The sequence below is a fragment of the Nyctereutes procyonoides genome, unplaced genomic scaffold (genome assembly GCF_905146905.1).
Source record: "Nyctereutes procyonoides isolate TBG_1078 unplaced genomic scaffold, NYPRO_anot_genome, whole genome shotgun sequence".
In the NCBI taxonomy this organism is placed as follows: Eukaryota; Metazoa; Chordata; class Mammalia; order Carnivora; family Canidae; genus Nyctereutes; species Nyctereutes procyonoides.
Window position 1 is genome coordinate 2,151,679 of NW_026575117.1, and position 17,284 is coordinate 2,168,962.

The 17,284-nt window shown below is 55.9% G+C and overlaps 2 protein-coding genes across 2 annotated transcripts in view; one reads left to right on the forward strand and one right to left on the reverse strand.

The window, feature by feature from the left end:
* Window positions 1–1,559, reverse strand: part of COPA (COPI coat complex subunit alpha) — a 42,004-nt gene extending 40,445 nt beyond the window's left edge. The window contains exon 1 of the mRNA XM_055333829.1: window positions 1,427–1,559. Within this exon, the coding sequence (XP_055189804.1) occupies window positions 1,427–1,466 (40 nt within the window). The 5' untranslated portion in view covers window positions 1,467–1,559. The remainder of the gene's footprint in view (window positions 1–1,426) is intronic.
* A 76-nt stretch (window positions 1,560–1,635) lies between these two features.
* NCSTN (nicastrin) lies at window positions 1,636–16,292 on the forward strand. The gene is given in 18 exon segments (XM_055333830.1): window positions 1,636–1,765; window positions 3,099–3,203; window positions 7,424–7,547; window positions 8,034–8,155; window positions 8,575–8,720; window positions 9,393–9,543; window positions 9,770–9,879; window positions 10,144–10,296; window positions 10,949–11,053; window positions 11,213–11,290; window positions 11,986–12,158; window positions 13,479–13,581; window positions 13,673–13,768; window positions 14,032–14,119; window positions 14,342–14,496; window positions 14,723–14,750; window positions 14,753–14,934; window positions 15,496–16,292. Coding segments are annotated over 18 exon segments (2,127 nt in total). The 5' UTR covers window positions 1,636–1,680; the 3' UTR covers window positions 15,619–16,292.
* The last annotated feature ends 992 nt before the right edge of the window (window positions 16,293–17,284 follow it).

Below are 17,284 nucleotides of genomic sequence, written 5' to 3' on the forward strand. Positions count from 1 at the left end.
CATCATTCTTTCTAACAGCAAAACACAAATGTGTAGCACGTTTTATTTTTATTATTCTTTTTTTTTTTTTGTAGCACATTTTAAGATTATTCTAGTGACAATGGATCCCTAAAGTAGGATTGAAAGTACGTGCATTTAACATTTTTGTAGATACTATCTGATTGCTAAAAGACTAGGGGTTTAAAGTCTCACCAAGTTTTCAAAGATACGAATCTGCATACGTCACTGAACCCAGATGTTAATTGGTTATTTGTTGTTTTGTTTTATTAACCTAAAATCTTAAAAAATATTTTATTTATTTATTCACGAGAGACACAGAGAGAGAGGCAGAGACACAGGCAGAGGGAGAAGCAGGCTCCATGCAGGGAGCCCGGCGCGGAACTCGATCCCAGGACCCCGGGGTCACATCCTGGGCCGAAGGCAGGTGCTGAACCGCTGAGCCCCCCCAGGGATCCCCTGATATCTTATTCTAATTCTCTCTGTAAGAGAAAACTATTTGCCTTTTAGGGATGAGAAAGTAGAGGCTCGGGAACCTTAGGTAGGTCCCCCAAGATCATACTTCTTGCTGCGGGATGTTCAGGATTCCGGAGCAAGCAAGCCGGTGGGACTCCGAACACCCAAGCTCCCAAACACCTTGTTCTACTGCATCTTACTAAATATTCCAGACGTACGTACACATACGTTTCAACATCTCAAGACCTTACTTCTGTGTCCTTCCCCCTGTGACATCCTGAGGGACCGACTACTGCGACTTCGGCTACTTTGCACGCCGCCTCCCTCTGCTGATAACTCAAAGCCTGGGCGTTGCCATTATTTAGGGAACAAGAATGAAGACGCCGCGTTAAACTTGAAGGTCGCATAAACAGCGGACAGTGCTCGGGGATCCCTTGGCGGTTCATCTGAAGTTCTAACTGCAGGTGTCCACGCGGCAACCGCACGACTTCACCGGGGTCACGGGCCTCGCAGGAAACCACGGTCCGTGGGAGGCACCGGGCGTGGACGTGGACGTGGACGTGGCGCCGCCGAGCTCAAGCAAACGCTGAACCTGGATGCGAGCGGGACGCCTGCAGGCCCGGTCCCCAGGTCCCCAGGCCCGCTCCCTACTTCGCCGGGTCACCGCCGGGTCACCGCCGAGTCCCCGCAGGGTCATCGCCGGCCCGGGCGGCGGGAGCAAAGCCGCGAGCGGCGGCCCAGGAGGGGGGGGTCCGGGGGAGCACCGGGGTCACCGGGGGCAGGCCGACGCTGCCTCGGAGGTCAGCCGCGCGCACCCCCGGGCCGCTCCGGGGAAAGCGGCAGCAGAAGCCCCGCCAGGCCGGCCCGCCCCCGGGGCCCCGGGGCCCGCTCGGCCTCTCTCGCCCCCCGCCACAGCGCCGCGGCCCACCCCCCCCCGCCCGCAGCGCCCCCGGGTCCGCGCCCGCGCCCCTACCTTTGACCCGCGCGCTCTTGGTCTCGAATTTGGTTAGCATCCTTCAGGCCCGCCGCGGCCGGCCGCCCCCGGCTCCCTCCACGTCAGCGCCGCTCCGCCGCGGCTCCCGGAAGCTCCGCCGACACGAACTTCCGGTCCCAGGCGCCCCCACCCACCCCACCTCCGGACCACAGAGACGCCGGCGGCCTAGAGAAGCCGGCCGCCCGGAAGGGGCGGGGCGTGGCGGGGCGGCTTCCGCTCGGCCCAGAGGCAAGATGGCCGCGGCTGGGGGCGGCTCCGCTGCCGGCCCGGGCAGTTGGAGTCCTCTCCGCCTGGTGTCCTTCTGCGTCCTGCTGGCGGGTGAGTCCTCCGCGCGCGAGCTGCGGTGCGTGCGCAGAAGCGCCGGGTTGGGCCAGGCCGCGAGCGCCGCCGGCCGGGCCCCGCTCTGGTCCCCGCGCCCTGTGAATCCTCTTTCTCTTTCGTTCCCGCGACAGAAGTTCCCCCCGATTTGCCTCCCCCCCGCCCCCCGCGGCGCGCCGTGTCTCCCCAGGTCCTCCCCGGGCCTCTCCCTGGACGTCCTGGGAGCGTCTCACCTGAGCGCTCCCTCCACCTCCCTGCACCTCCCTCCTCCTCCGTCCTCCGCACCCACCTGTCAGCCAGGACAGGTGTCGCTCCAGCTGCCGCCAGAGCTCGGGGGCCGCTCAAGGTGGACGCGGCCTGGCTCTCTGCGTGCCGATGCCGCCGAAACCCGCGTCCCTGCGTTTTGCCTCCGTTTGTCTCATCAGTAAAGTGGGACAAAGGTGGCCGTGGCTGCTCCTAAGCGCTGAGACCGCGGAATAACGAACGACTCAAGGAGCTGGAGGCGCAGGAGGCTGGGCTTAGGCGCCCGGATGCCGCGGTGTAGGCCTTGCTGGGTGGGTAGGCCAAGCCCTAAGATGCAAACACACCTGGATGCGACCGACCGTCACTACCTGCCCCCAAGCTCGCGCTGTCTCTGAAGATTCCCGGAGGAGAAAGGATAGTCGGTCGCCCCACCCCGCAGCCACACACCAGCGACCGGGGGCTGGCACACCGACTGGTGGATCTGTGGCAGGAGGTTGCTCCCAATTTTGTCCAGATTCCTGCAAACATGCCTCAAAAAGCTTATTTTTTTTTACGATTTTATTTATTCATCAGAGACACAGAGAGAGAGAGAGAGAGAGGCAGAGAAGCAGGCCCCATGCTGGGAGCCCAACCTGGGACTCGATCCCGGAACTCCAGGATCTAGCCCTGGGCTGAAGGCGACTGAGCCGCCCTCAAAAAGCTTTTTATTGTAATCTCCATTCTTGGCCCTGGCACCCTTTTGTTAAGTAGGTAGATACAGACATACAGGATAGGAAGCAGAAGCGTGCTGGCCCGTCCGGGACCAGAAGCCGGTACATCCTGAGGTTTTGTGCTTCTCTTTTTGGAAGTGAAGCTTGCTTGCTTTTAGCTTTGATATCAGTTGCCCTAAGTGAAATTTGTAATGACTCTCTGGCACCAAGCTGGGTGCATTCATCCGTCCCCCCAAACCGCGTCCAGGACATGAGAAGAGTGGACATTAGTTAGCCCCATTTCAGAAAGTGTGATATACCCAAGCCGTACAGTGAGCAAATGACTTGATAACGGCAATATCTCTCGGTTTTTCCTAACTCTCTTTTTATCTTCCTATCAGGTTTCTGCAGGGGCAATTCAGTGGAGAGGAAGATCTACATCTCCTTAAATAAAACAGCTCCTTGTGTCCGTCTGCTCAATGCCACTCACCAGATTGGCTGCCAGTGTGAGTTGAGGTTGGATTTGTGTTTGTGGCCGTTGGTATTTCTGTGCCCTCGGTATAAAGATCTAGGTTGTTTTTTTTTTTAATATTTTATTTATTTATTTATTCATTCATTCATTCATTCATTCATTCATTCATGAGAGACAGAGAGAGAGGCAGAGACACAGGCAGAGGGAGAAGCAGGCTCCATGCAGGGAGCCCGACGTGGGACTCAATCCCAGGACTCCAGGATCACACCCTGAGCTGAAGGTGGTGCTAAACTGCTGGGTGCCGTGGGCTGCCCAAGATCGGCGTTATTGCTTCAGAGTCTCAGTGCACAAATTAGTCCATGTGTGTAGGAGGTGATAGAGAACTGTTTGTCAAGTCAGGCAAGATAATGAGTAGATGCTGCATACTTAAGCTTCTTCTAGAGCATCTCATTTAACCACCTCAGCCCCGTGGAGTAGATTCTCTTATTAGCCCTGTTTTACAAGTCACAAAACTGAAACTGAGAGAAGTTGAGTAACTTTTCCAAGATCATCATGCTATTAAGTGATGAAACTTGGAATTGAGCTTCATGGTCCAAGTTCTAAGCCGGGACTCTTAACCATCCACTAATTAAGGTAGAAAACTACTGTCTTCTAAGGAAAAGGAAGCCTCGTATATTATGGAGCCCACTGTCACCAGCACTCTGAATAATCTTTTTGGAACCAAAATGGGCTTTGTTAAGGCAGTGGACTCTTTGAAGAGAAGGCATTGAGAAAGCCAAACAGTTGCAAGAGGAATTAGTAAAGCATTTAGATTTGTCTTTATGCCTTTATGCCCAAAACGGTACCATGACAATATGGTCATAAAACTATGCAAGGGGAGAAAGCCTGATTCCTCTGCTGCTTCACCTGCTGTTTTCAGATATTGTTCTTCTGTGAATAGTTGCTCTGTCAGAGTGTAATTGAGCAGTAAGCAGGAAACTTGAGTCAGGTCTTGGCTGCCTTTTTTTTTTTTTTTTTTGAGAGAGAGAGAGAGAGTCCATAAGTGGGGTGGGGAGCAGCTGAGGGAGAAGGAGAAGCCGACTCCCAACTGAGCAGGGAGCCCAACATGGGGTTCAATCCCAGGGCCTTAAGATCATGACCTGAGCCAAAGGAAGACCCTTAACAGAGTTACCCAGGCACCCCAGATCTTGGCTGCTTCATCCTTAAATTGGTTATGTGTGAATTTCAGTTTATACCTGAAAAAAACCTAAAATATACATGCACAAAGCTGAAAGTCAAACTACCTTGTATAGACTCTAATTGATGCTGCTGCATAAGCAGCGTGGTCCCAGGAGTACTATGATTGGTTTCAGGACCCATCCTTCCCAGAGCTGTACTCTGTGTTAATTGTGCCGTGTCCTTGTCACAGAACGCTCTGGAGGTAGATTAACTGGCTCCAGACAGTTCCAAATAAAATATCCGGACATCATTCTTAAACTGGATTTGTGGGTGGAGGAGAGCCAGGTCCAGTGTGGGCTGAGATCAGACTGCTGGGCTTGCTGGAGCTCCACTCTCCTGCCAAAAGGCTAGGGCCCCCATCCTCCCAGAGGTGTGTGCTAAGATAACCTATTTGGAATGAGTCATTTTGCTTCATGTTCTTAGAGCAGCTCTGTAGGAAGCAAAGCAGTAGCCTGTAGAAGTAAGCCAAGTGCCAGTACGAGAAACGAGAGGGGTGGGGTTGGACTCTGGCCACTTCCTCATGGGGAGCTTGTCTCCTTTTCAACTTCTTTCTAAGTCTTACTTCACATTGGTCCATCCCAAGCAAGCCACACCCTCTTTAATTAGGATTGCTAGCACAATAAACTTAAGGAAAAAAGATGTAGGTCTGATTTTCTAATTATAATGCTCTGCTTCTCTTGGCTCCTTTTATTTATTTTAAAGATTTTATTTTTAAGTAATCTTTACACCCAATATGGGGCTCCAGCCTCCAACCCAGAGATCAAGAGTCACATGCTCCACCGGCTGAGCCAGTCAGGTGCCCCTTTTGGCCCCTTTTAAAGTGCTCAGAGGAGGCTTTATGTAGGTTTCTTTCCTTCCTTCCTTTCCTTTTTTAATCTGCCTCCACTATATAAGATGAATAAGGCTTGAGAACATTTCTCCTCATCAAAGGCCCAGAGAAAGTGAGCAAGCTACTCCAGACTACACAGTCACCAACTGCAATCCAGATTAGAATCCGGGTGTTACATTCCAGCGTCCTGGCTCATCTCTGTGTGCTCCTTGGGCCTGCAGTGATACACATTGTTTTGCCTGAACAGCTTTTCCTTTTTCGGTGATTCATGTGGCAAGGACTGTTGCCTTTTATTGAACTGAGAACTGCCATTTCATAGCTAGATCTTTATTGTAGCCAATCCGCATTCTGATATTCCTCTTAAGTTTATTATTATTATCTCTCATGAACTTATTAGGTACTTATTCTGTGTAAGACATAGTTGAAGGTTGGGGACTTGCTTCCATGTCTAGATTTTACCAATTTCCATAAAGAAACCTACTTGGCTGGAGGTCAGAATGTGGGTAAAGTTTTTGTGTCGTGCCAGTTAGAAATATTTCACGGCCTTGACCTAGAACCATAATTCTCATGACTGGCTTCGTATAATAACCATACGGGGGCGCCTGACTGGTGTAGTTGGTTAAGTGTCAGACTCTTGGTTTGGGCTCACATTGTGATCTCAGGGCTGTGAGATTGAGTCCTGTGTCAGGCTCCACGCCCAGCGTGGAATTTGTTGGAGATTCTCTCTCTGCCCCTCCCACTCGTGTGCTTGCTGGCTCTCTGTCTCTCTAAAATAAATCTTTAAAAAGAGAAAAAAAAAACACTATATGTAGCAACTTTGGAAAGTGCACATACCTTGGCTTCAGCTTTAGAGACTTTAATTGAGTAGATATGAGATGAAGCCCAAGTACCTGTTTTTTTAAAACTCCAAAGTGTTCCACAACCAGAGTCAAGAATTACTGCTCTAAGACAATATGCACATAACACATCCAATTTTCCCTGGGTTTAAGGCTCATGGGGAGACCGTAGAATGTCTCTACGTGAATCACTAGGGACTTGACAGGCATTCAGGACTGTGAACCGCCCATCCTCTACTGCAGTGCTTCCCAATCTTTGTCATTCTTGAGACACATAGAAAATGTTATTTTTTTTTTTTATGATAGTCACAGAGAGAGAGAGAGAGAGAGGCAGAGACATAGGCAGAGGGAGAAGCAGGCTCCATGCACCGGGAGCCTGAAGTGGGATTCGATCCCGGGTCTCCAGGATCGCGCCCTAGGCCAAAGGCAGGCGCTAAACCGCTGCGCCACCCAGGGATCCCGGAAAATGTTATTTGTGTGGCATCCTGGCATATATGGAAATGGATGATGTTTGTAGGGCATCCTGGGGTAATGGATGAGTCTGCTGGGGGTGACCAGTCTAGGGCCTTTGGAAAACCTAGGTCCCCAGAAATGAGGGGGAGGTCAGTATCATCTCATTGCTAATCTAGCAAAGCCCATCAGTTGGGAAGCCGTCTTCTAGAGACCTCATAGTTCTTCATTAACCTTACCTAAAACTGACTAAAAGCAAGTAAAGTCATTCCCAAATAGGGCAAAGGAATGGAGACCCAGGGGGCATCTGGATGGCTCAGTCGGTTCAGCATCTACCTTCAGTTCAGGTCATAATGCCAGAGGCCTGGAATTGAGCCCCACGTCATGCTCCCTGCTCAGTGGGGAGCCTGCTTCTCCCTCTGCCCCTCCCCTGCTTGTGTTCACTCTCTGTCTCTGTCAAATAAATAAATTAAATCTTTGGAAAAAAAAATGAAGAAGCCAAAGGAGTCTACACATGTGATCTCACAAAGAAGATTCGTGCTAGAACTTTGAATTAGATTTAGGAATCTAGAACCTGCCATTTTCTAGAGAAAATACAGGTTTGAAAACTTTGGTGTCTGCTTTCTAGAAATTTCTATGTATGGCCAAATGAGGTTGAAGGAAGAGGGCAAGAAAATGATTGTACAACCTTTCTGAGATTTAGTGAATGAAACCTCTAATGTGTAGACTTCTTGGGCTCTCTGGTGGCCCTCAGACAGAGCTGGGTGACTCAGCCTTCAGTTCAAGTCTAAGGCTGGTGATGGCGGCATTCACCCAACGTCCTGTGCCACGTTTGGGGGATAAACAATCTGCAGAATCAGTGAAGCAAAGTCAAAATCGTCAGCTGTGAGACCTTTAATGTGACCCGTTCCATCCTGGCAGCTTCCGTCAGCGGGGACACGGGGGTCATCCACGTCGTGGAGAAGGAAGAGGACCTGCAGTGGGTGCTGACCGATGGCCCCAACCCTCCGTACGTGGTTCTGCTGGAGGGCGCGCTCTTCACCAGGTAGGGGCTGTGTGTGCCTGCTGGGAAACCATGGCCAAAGAGGGATTGTCCTCACCCCTGTGAATGGAAACATCCTTTGGCTGCCCAGCTCTGGTCGGGGCAGGGGTGGGAGTGAGTCGCAGAAGAAAATATGCACTTGCAAAGGAATCATCTTGGTGACCTTATAAATAGAGCTCCAGGGAGGAAGGAGGGGTCCATAGGGTCCCTCAGAGATTAAACCCTGAGCTCAGGTTGCATCATAGTCCTCACTTAGGAGTTAGAGGCGGAGAACGCAAGAAATGAGTCAAAGGTTGTGGGGGGTTTAGTTTGGTTTTCTTTTTTTTTTATGTGTATAGTTGACACACAGTGTTACGTTAGTTTTAGGCAGACAAGGAGTCAACAGGTTGGATTCCATTAGTTCCCCATTTGTTTCCATCCTTGGGGGCAAGATATTGGGCCCCTGATAACCTGTCCATCTTTCTTCATGGTGTTGACTCCCTATTCCAGGAATCTGATGGAGAAGCTGAAGGGGAGAACCAGCCGAATTGCCGGCCTGGCAGTGTCCGTGGCCAAGCCCAGTCCCACAGCAGGCTTCTCTCCCAGTGTGCAGTGTCCTAATGATGGGTTTGGTAAGAGCCCCAAAGGATCAGGGGACCTCCTGTCACCCAAGAGCTCGCTGTTGCTTCGGCCTCATGTCTTTGGAGGAGTTGAGGGCGTGCGTCTGTCCGTGTGCGGTGGGGGCCACTGATTCCCATATAGAAGATAGTGTTTCTCTGTGCCATTCATCCCCTCACTCTGGCACTTCCCCTTCTTTCACTTCCCTTCTATCCTCCTTTTCTGTCACATACCCAGATCCCTAATCACCCAGCCTCGGGCTCCCTGATAGCTTTGTCTGATTTACTGTAGGTGGTGACAGGTTGATGCTTCTATGAGTCACCTTTTCCTCCGAAACTCTTGGTCAACCCTGGTATCCTACCTAGCCTTTCTCCCTCACTCAGTCCCTAAGTGCTTAGTGTCCCAACAGCCTGTCCCCCGTCCACCCCTTCAGGTGTTTACTCCAACTCCTACGGACCAGAATTTGCTCACTGCAGAGAAATCCAGTGGAACCCCTTGGGCGATGGCTTGGCTTATGAAGACTTCAGTTTCCCCATTTTCCTTCTTGAAGATGAGAATGAAACCAAGGTCATCAAGCAGGTAATGACTGCCAGCTCGTAGCAATTCCAGTTGCACAGAGAAGTTTTGTAGGCTCTTCGCTTGTTGGGAGGGACCGCATCTACCAGCATGCCCTCTGGAAGCTGCTGCAAGAAGAGCCACCACATTTATTTTTCTCACGTTTTCTTTCCCATTTCTGTCCTGCCTGCTCTTATGGTGTTGACGACTCTCAGGCTGGAAGAAAATGTAAACGGTGTTTGATGTGAAATAGGTGTAGAGCCCTAGTTAGGCGATGTGAACATGATAAAAAGACTAGGAATTGAGAGATTCAGTTCAGACACTTCTGACATGCTTTTTAGTTGCAGTAATCTCTGATCCTGGTTTAGCTTCTTGGTATTTACATGCATATCTGTTAAGAGGTTTGTTCCAAAGTTACACTGCTCTTTACATCAGATCACAGTAGGAACGTGGGCTGGGCCGTTCGGGATAGGGTTGTGTCATCTGTCCCCAACGAAGTCACGGACTCTGGGCCCCTTCATGCCTCTTGGTGAGGTTTGTTCTGGGGCCTCATATACCCTGGTTTTGTCCCAAGACGATGGAAACTCAGGGACAAATGTGAGGGTGGCATCGGGAAGATGGAGCCAGGACCTCCTTCTGGGAAGTGTGGGCGGGATTCCACTCAAGCTGCCTCAGTGGGCTCCATCTCCCTTCTAGTGCTACCACGATCACAACCTGAGTCCAAATGGCTCCGTGCCCACCTTCCCGCTGTGCGCCATGCAGCTCTTCTCCCACATGCACGCCGTCATCAGCACTGTCACCTGCATGCGGCGCAGCTCTATCCAGAGCACCTTCAGCATCAACCCAGGTGGGACGGATCCGAGGCAGGGCAGGTGTCCTGGGGGAGCAGGGAATGTCAGAGGGACAACCTCAGGGAAGGAGAGAGCATGGGCAGTGAGCGTGCGGTGGGAGAAGCAGAGACGAGTCTAAACAGTAGGGGAGATGGTCCACGGGGCCTCGGGCAGCAGTGTCTTCCAGGCCCCGTGTGTGCTGCGGTCTCCCTTACTTCTGTTGTCTCCCTGTGTCCTGCTCAGAAATCGTCTGTGACCCCCTGTCCGACTACAACGTATGGAGCCTGCTTAAGCCTATAAATATATCTGGGGCATTGGAGCCTGACGACAGGGTTGTGGTTGCTGCCACCCGGGTGAGCATTGGCTGCAGGTCAGGGTGGACAGGACAGAGCTGGCGGATAGCGGGCGGCAGGCCTCTTGTAGGCACGCCAGCTCCCAGAGTTCCGCAGTGGGGGGGCTCCTATGGAGAGGAGCCAGGGGACCTCCCGTGGAGAGGGGCCTGGGCTCATCCCAGGGTACGCTCGTTCTTCTGGCTGGACGGGGCTGGGGGCCTAGAGGGCCTTGTCCTAATTGCCATTATCACAGCCTTTCTCCCCTGCCTTTTCTGCTGTGCCCAGCTGGACAGCCGTTCCTTTTTCTGGAATGTGGCCCCAGGGGCAGAGAGCGCTGTTGCCTCCTTCGTCACCCAGCTGGCTGCCGCTGAAGCTTTGCAGAAGGCCCCTGACGTGGCCACCCTTCCCCGCAACGTCATGTTCGTCTTCTTCCAAGGGGTATGGGCTCTTTGGCTGGGGGGTGGGGGAAGGGGGGACTGCGGGCAGGGTCATTGTAGGCGTAGCTATTGTTTGAGGAAGATCTGGGCATTTGACCTTGGCAGAGAGCTCCTGGGTGTGTCTCCATCTGTTACCCAAGCCGAGTCCATATTTTAGGAAGCCTTTGCACCCTGACCTGCAATCGTGCCGCAACAGTCCCCTCACTCCCCTCCTGGTGATCTTTTGGAGGCAGCCATTTACTTTTATTCTCTGGCCCTTTTTACTGCTGTTCCCACCCAAGGGCCCTGAGGCTCCTGCCTCTCCCCACTGCCACCACAGCCTGGCCCTGGAATCAGGAAACAGCAGCCGTGGCTGAGTCGGCGGAGGGGAGGGTGAGGCTAGGAGCAGACACATGACAGCTGATGTTCGCCTCGGGCCTGTGACAAGGCTGCCCTCCTCCTTTCTGGGCTCAAGAAGTCCTGTGATACACACGTGTGAGGGAGAGTCACAGCTGGGAGGCAGGGTAGGGAGGAGGGTGAAGTCATGTGACTGCCTGAGCCGACATGAGGCTGTCGCCTTTGCGCCTGGAGCCTGGGTGATCTGGCCTCCGGGACGGAGCCTGCCCTGACCCTTGGGCATCTCTGCTCCCTTTCCCACCCATCTTTACTCTCAGGAAACGTTTGACTACATTGGCAGCTCAAGAATGGTCTACGACATGGAGAAGGGCAAGTTCCCTGTGCAATTAGAGAACATTGACTCATTCGTGGAGCTGGGACAGGTGTGCAGCATGTGTCCATCTCCCCCTTCCCTCCTCCTCCACGTCCCCGCTGCTGGGGCTACACCTCTCTGCTTGACCTTTCTCTGCCCTCACTCCTCTCTTCCGGTTGTGGGCCACGGTGGACGCAGGTGATGACTCTTGCTTCCTCATCTTCCCCAGGTGGCTTTGAGAAATTCACTAGAGCTTTGGATGCACACAGACCCCATGTCTCAGAAAAACGAGTCTGTACAGAATCAGGTAATCTGAGCATGCTTCCTCACTTCCTGTTTCAACAACTCAGAATATGGGCACCCCTTGCCCAGGCCCTGTCCCCCCACACCCCTCAGTCCCCAGGGCCTGTGAGGCAGGACCTCAGGTTAGGCAGCCACTGAAGGATGAACAGCGTGGCTGTCACAGCTCCTGGGGAGGAACTGGAGCTCAGCCCGCGTGTCTGCATCCCTGAGACAGGCAGTTCTGCCTCGGTACCCTAGCAGAGGATGGGGGGTGACTAGCTCCTTTCTCCCTGAGGCCCCACGGGTCCAGTTGTCCAGGCTGCCTAGCCCGTGTCCTGGCTGTGTTAGACTCTGCACCCGGATTGTCCTCCACATCCTCACTACGTTCCTCTCAGGGTCTTGCTTTAGGCCTGTTTTTCTCCCAAAGTGGTCTTCCTGCCATTCCAATGTCCACATCCACTCTGCTCTGGGCTCCCCTGTGGCATTCAGTGTAGTTTTGTGGTATCAACGTGCTCCTCCAATCCTGCACAAGTAGGAAGTTGAGCATCTGTGAGGATGAGACTGTGAGCTGCAGGACACTTAGCCTCGACCCCAAAGGCTTGAGGAATGGGGGTGCAAGAGGGCTGTGGGCAGCTCCCCAAGCTGGGGCTTGAGGTAGGGGGCAGGGTGGGCCTCGAAGAGACCCCCTCCAGCCTCCCTGTGCTAATCCCCCCCCACCAGGTGGAGGCCCTCCTGAGTACCCTGGAGAGAAGTGGTGCTGGCGTCCCTGCCGTGGAGCTCCGGAGGCTGGACCAGTCCCAGCCCCTCCCACCGTCCTCCCTGCAGCGCTTCCTTCGGGCCCGGAACATCTCCGGCGTCGTTCTTGCGGACCACTCCACGGTCTTCCATAACCGGTAAGTCACCCAGGCTGCATTCTTGTCGTTCTGGGAGAGAATAGACTCTATTCTGAGGTCTGGGGTCCGGAGAGGGGAAGAGTTCTGTGTCGAGAAAGATCACCGCGCTCCCCTCTCCAGATGCCCGGTCAGTTGTGTTCTTGGTCAGTGGCCCGCTCACATGCAGGCAGGTCGCTGTCATCTGAGAGAACAGGCTCCCCGCCCAGCCTTCCCTGGCACAGAGCATCCTTGCTTGGCCGGCCTCCCCAGCTCTCCCGAGGCCTGGGTCCCCGGGGCCGCCAGCAGAGGGCAGCATCCCCAACAGGAGCGCCGTGGCTGGAGGATGGGCTGCCGCTGGTCTGGGACCGCCTGGAGCGCTGCGCTGCCGGCAGACAGTTTTCGTACTCTGCTCCATAGCATGTTCTTGTTGTTGGGGTACAAGTGTCCCCTACAGATGAAGGCACTCCAGAGATAAGGGGGGAGGCCCTGTGGGTCCCTCTCCTGGTTTTGGGTGCCCCAAACTGCTGCTAACCTAAGCCTGGGGCTAACAGGGGACTTCTTCTCACTAGGGCTAGACTGCTAGGCCCCCAGCTTCCCTTCCTTCTGCCAGGAGTCAGATGGGTTTCTGAGTAAAAATGCGAAAGCTCTGGTCCACTGACCCCAGCCTAGCAGCACCTTCCCTTCCGCTTAGGGCAGGGACGCTGCGGTACCTGAGGCCAGCCCTCTCCTCCCTGCCTGACCTCTGCAGCACTTTGGGGGGTGGGATAGTCCTCATTTGCAGACATCAAGCCTGGTTCTGTGCAGGCCGGCAAGGACTGGTGCTGAAGGCTGGGAGCGCTCCTCCTGGCTTCCTTTCTGAGACCCGCCTCCGCAGGGCTCCCCGAGGAGCATAGTGTGGCTGACCCAGCGCGATGTTGTGCGTCTGGGAGCAGACCCCTCATCTCCCTCTGCGCCCCCCTCAGCATTAATGTTCATTGAAACCATCAGGAGCTCAGGTGATGGGGGCGTGCCCCCGAAAGCCCTCTCCGCCATCCTGCGGTCTCCAGCCCAAACAGTGCGGAAGCGTGTCTTCTGGTTGGAAATCTCCCAGGCAGGGAGACGCCCGCAGGGATCTATGCGCCTTCCCACCTTGTCTGTCAGGAAGGTCCTTGTGTTTCCCCCTCTCCTCCTATCTCCGGTCCCCAAGCCGTCTTTAGTACGGGAGCCTCATTGTCTCTTCCTTCCCCCTGGCGGTTGAAGAGACAAGCAGGCTCTGGCAGGAAGGGCCTGTGGGGGAGGCCGGGCGGACCACCCGAGTGTGGCCGACGCTCACGCCGACATTCACGGTGGCTCTCCCGGCAGCTATTACCAGAGCATTTACGACACTGCGGAGAGCATTAACGTGAGCTACCCGGAGTCGCAGAGCCCTGAGGAGGACCTGAACTTTGTGACGGACACTGCCAAGGTAGCCCCTGGGCTGGGGGGGGGGGCGCGGAGAGCAGGGCCGCACCGAGGTGAGAAGAGGTGGCCATTCAGCGCCCGCTCACCCGCCGCAGGCCCTGGCAGATGTGGCCACAGTGGTGGGACGTGCCCTGTACCAGCTTGCGGGAGGAACCAACTTCAGCGACACCATTCAGGCCGACTCCCGCACGGTAAGAGCGTGGACCCTGCCTCCCCTCCGGCTCCTCCCTCGTCCGCTGCCCCATCCTTTCTGTCACTTGCCTCTTCTCCCAAACCTGAGAGCCCAGTGCAGATCCCCAATGCCCTAGGGCCCCTGGCTGAGCCTCATCTGCGCCCTGGTGAGCCGGCCTTGCTTCCCCTGCTTCCCCAGCTCCCAGCCCCCAGCAGGGTCTCCATGGAGAACTCTTCCTGGGCCCTGGGGCACAAGGCTGTCTCTTCTCACTCCCGATCCTAGGTCACCCGCCTGCTCTACGGCTTCCTGGTCAGAGCCAACAACTCCTGGTTCCAGTCCATCCTCAGGCAGGACCTGCGGTCCTACTTGGGTAAGCACCTGCTGCAGGAATGACCCCTCAGCCAAGAAAGGGATTTTGTTTTCCCTTGTCTCCTTTTCTTCTCCCCTGTTTTCTTTTCTTTCTCCTGATCCGTGCGGGATCCGTTTTCCCGATCTTCTCTGTGGCTCCTGCCCACCGTGGGCTCTTCTTCTGTCTCCCGCCCGCATCCACCTTCCACCCCCCAACCCTCCCTTCCCTGTGGTCTCCGCTCAGGGGATGGGCCTCTGCAGCACTACATCGCCGTCTCCAGCCCCACCAACACCACTTACGTGGTCCAGTACGCCTTGGCAAATCTGACTGGCCAGGTGGTCGACCTCACCCGAGAGCAGTGCCAGGATCCAAGTAAAGTCCCCAATGAAAACAAGGACGTGAGTGGTAGTGGGTGTGGGAGGTCTCCCCAGGGCCCCTTTCCCCCAGGGAGGTCCGAGAACATCCTAGGCCCAGAGGGCCCCAGGGAGTTGGGATGGAGAGGTGAAAGGATGCAGCCCCTTGGACTGGCATGCTGGGAAGGCTGCAGCCTGGGTGGAGGCCCCCCCGTGCCTGGGGTGAGGGAGGATCGCCTCGGCCCCCACCATGGCCCGCATTTCCGTGCAGCTGTATGAGTACGCGTGGGTCCAGGGCCCCTGAATTCCAACGAGACGGACCGGCTGCCCCACTGCGTGCGTTCCACGGCGCGCTTGGCCAGGGCCCTGTCCCCTGCCTTTGAACTGAGGCAGTGGGGCTCCACCGAGTACTCCACGTGGACCGAGAGCCGCTGGAAAGACATCCGGGCCCGCATATTTCTGATCGCCAGCAGAGAGCTGGAGGTGAGCCGCAAGGGCCCTGGAGATCGGAGGTCGCCTTACCCTGTCCTCTGCTGCCTCTTGCCTCACACCCCCTCCCTCGTCCCATCTGCCCCACATTGCCACAGAAACCTCCCGCAGCTCTGTCCCCCGTCAGCCCGCATGTCCCGTTAGGAAGCCCGTTTCACAGAGTTCGGGTGTGCATGCATTGCCGGAGACAGGCTCCCCGGAGACCCCAGGAGGTGCGCCTCACCCCATGGCTCCACTCCCAGCCAGCATTCCCACCTGCCGGTGCTGGGATATGTGGGATCCCACAGCTACAGAGTCCGTGTCAGGGGAAGTCAGTGATGTAACAGCCTCCAGAGAGTCAAAGCCGTGGGTCCTGACTTCCAGATGCTTAAAATCTAAGACAAGGTGGAAGGAAGAACAGGGATCCCTTCTCTCTCCAAATGGAGAGACTCAGGCTCCCCGTTGGGAAGATGTTACTTATGATTACTCAGGACTCGGCGCTTGGAGCCAGCTCCAGAATTTGATGAAAGTGGGTTGAGTTCTGAGAGCACCTTTGTCCTTCCCTGCCCCCCACAGTTCATCACCCTGATGGTGGGCTTCGGCATCCTCGTCTTCTCTCTCGTCATCACCTACTGCATCAACGCCAAGGCTGACGTCCTTTTCATTGCCCCCCGGGAGCCAGGAGCTGTGTCTTACTGAAGAGGAACCCAGCTTTTCCTGCCAGCTCCCCCATTGAGGTCCTGGATCACTTGTCCCATGGGGACATAGCCACTAGTTTGTCACCAGAGCCTCCGTGGGCCTGCTCAGCCTGCAGTCAATGTAAAGAAGAGGAATTGCCCGAAAGAGATGGGGAGGGAGAAATAAGTCACCTGTCCTCTCTGGCTCCCCCTTCCCGGTTCCCCTGGGTCCCACCCCCACCAGGATCTGGGATGGCAGAGAGAAGCTTCCTGCTCCTGTTGGACTGCTAGCTGCATACCCTGACGACCTCTTACGGCCCCTCCTCTGCCCTTTCCATCCTGCCCAGGACTGCCCCCTGCTCCCCACCCTACCCTGTGCCCAAGCATTTCCTGTTTCCTGACCGGGAAGGACAGGAAGGCCGAATGCCTGGAACAGACTCCAAAGAAGCCCTGAGGAGCAGGCCCAGCCATCTGGGCCACGCCTGCTGCCTCCCTCCTGCTGTCCTGTCGGCCGACCCCTAGATGGCACAGCCGGGGGGGCGCTGCTGGGTGGGTGTCCCACCGCCGGCCCACAGTGCTCAGTTGTAATTTTATTAAGCTGTAATATCTATTTTTGTTTTGTGTGTGTGCGCGCGCGTGTGTATGTGTGTAAATATATAAATAGCAAGTTTCATTAAAACAGACTGTCCCACGTAACCTGGACACATTACTGTTCCGTGGGCTGCTGGGTGCCCCGGACTGCAGGCCCTCTTTGGGTCCCCAGGGGCCCAGGGGGTGAGGCTCTGTCAGGAGCGGTGCACGTCCTGGAAGCAGGGCTCCTGGGGAGCCTCGGAGCCCCTGGTGTCCCTCCTGTGAGAGCCACCAGGTGTTTGACAGGCGCCCCTGTTCAGTGTGAGACGCGGGGCTGGGGGACGGAAATGGAGGGAACCAGCCCGACCCTGAGTGGCTCGTGGTTGGGGTGAGGGGGGGGAAAACAGGTGCGATCCCGTGTGATGGCGTGCGATTTACCCGAGCGCAGAAGGATTCGGGGCACATGGCGGGGGGCATTCGAGTGGCGGCTTGGAGTTCAGCCGTGGAAGCACAAAGCCTTGAGGGCGCGGCCACATTTGGTGGGAAGGACAAGCTTTTCGGGGTGCGGCAGGAGTGAGGCCGGGCCAGGGGGGCCAGGGGCGAGTGGAGGCATTGGGCCTGCTGCGGGCGGGCGTCCTGAGGCCCAAGCCAGTGAGGCTGCGACTCCCCTCGACAGAGACCCTGGCGCCTGTTCTGGGTCCTCCTGGGAGCATGGCTAGGGTGGGCGCGCCACCGCTCCACTACCGGGAGGCCTGCTCCTGACCCGGGCTGAGCGGCGGATTTTCCCTCCGGCCCCTCCGGCCCCCCAGCTCCCGGGGCGGGGAGCAGGTCTGGGCTCCGGGATGTGGCCACGAAGCCTGCCCCTCCCCCCAGGCCCGGGCGCGTGCTGGCGGCAGGCAGGGCGCAGCTGCCACGGGTGCCGGCCGCCTCTGCGCCTCCCGCGGCCAACGGGCGTCCTGGCGGGCCGGGCACTGAGCACCGCGTCCCGGTCCTGCTGGCAGCTCGGGAAGCACGGGCGGGGTCCCAGCGTGGGGGCTGAGCGGGGTGGGCCCTGTGCCCACCAGCTCCTTGCTGCCTTCCCTGCCACCCCCCCACAGCCCCCCCAGATACCAGCAATA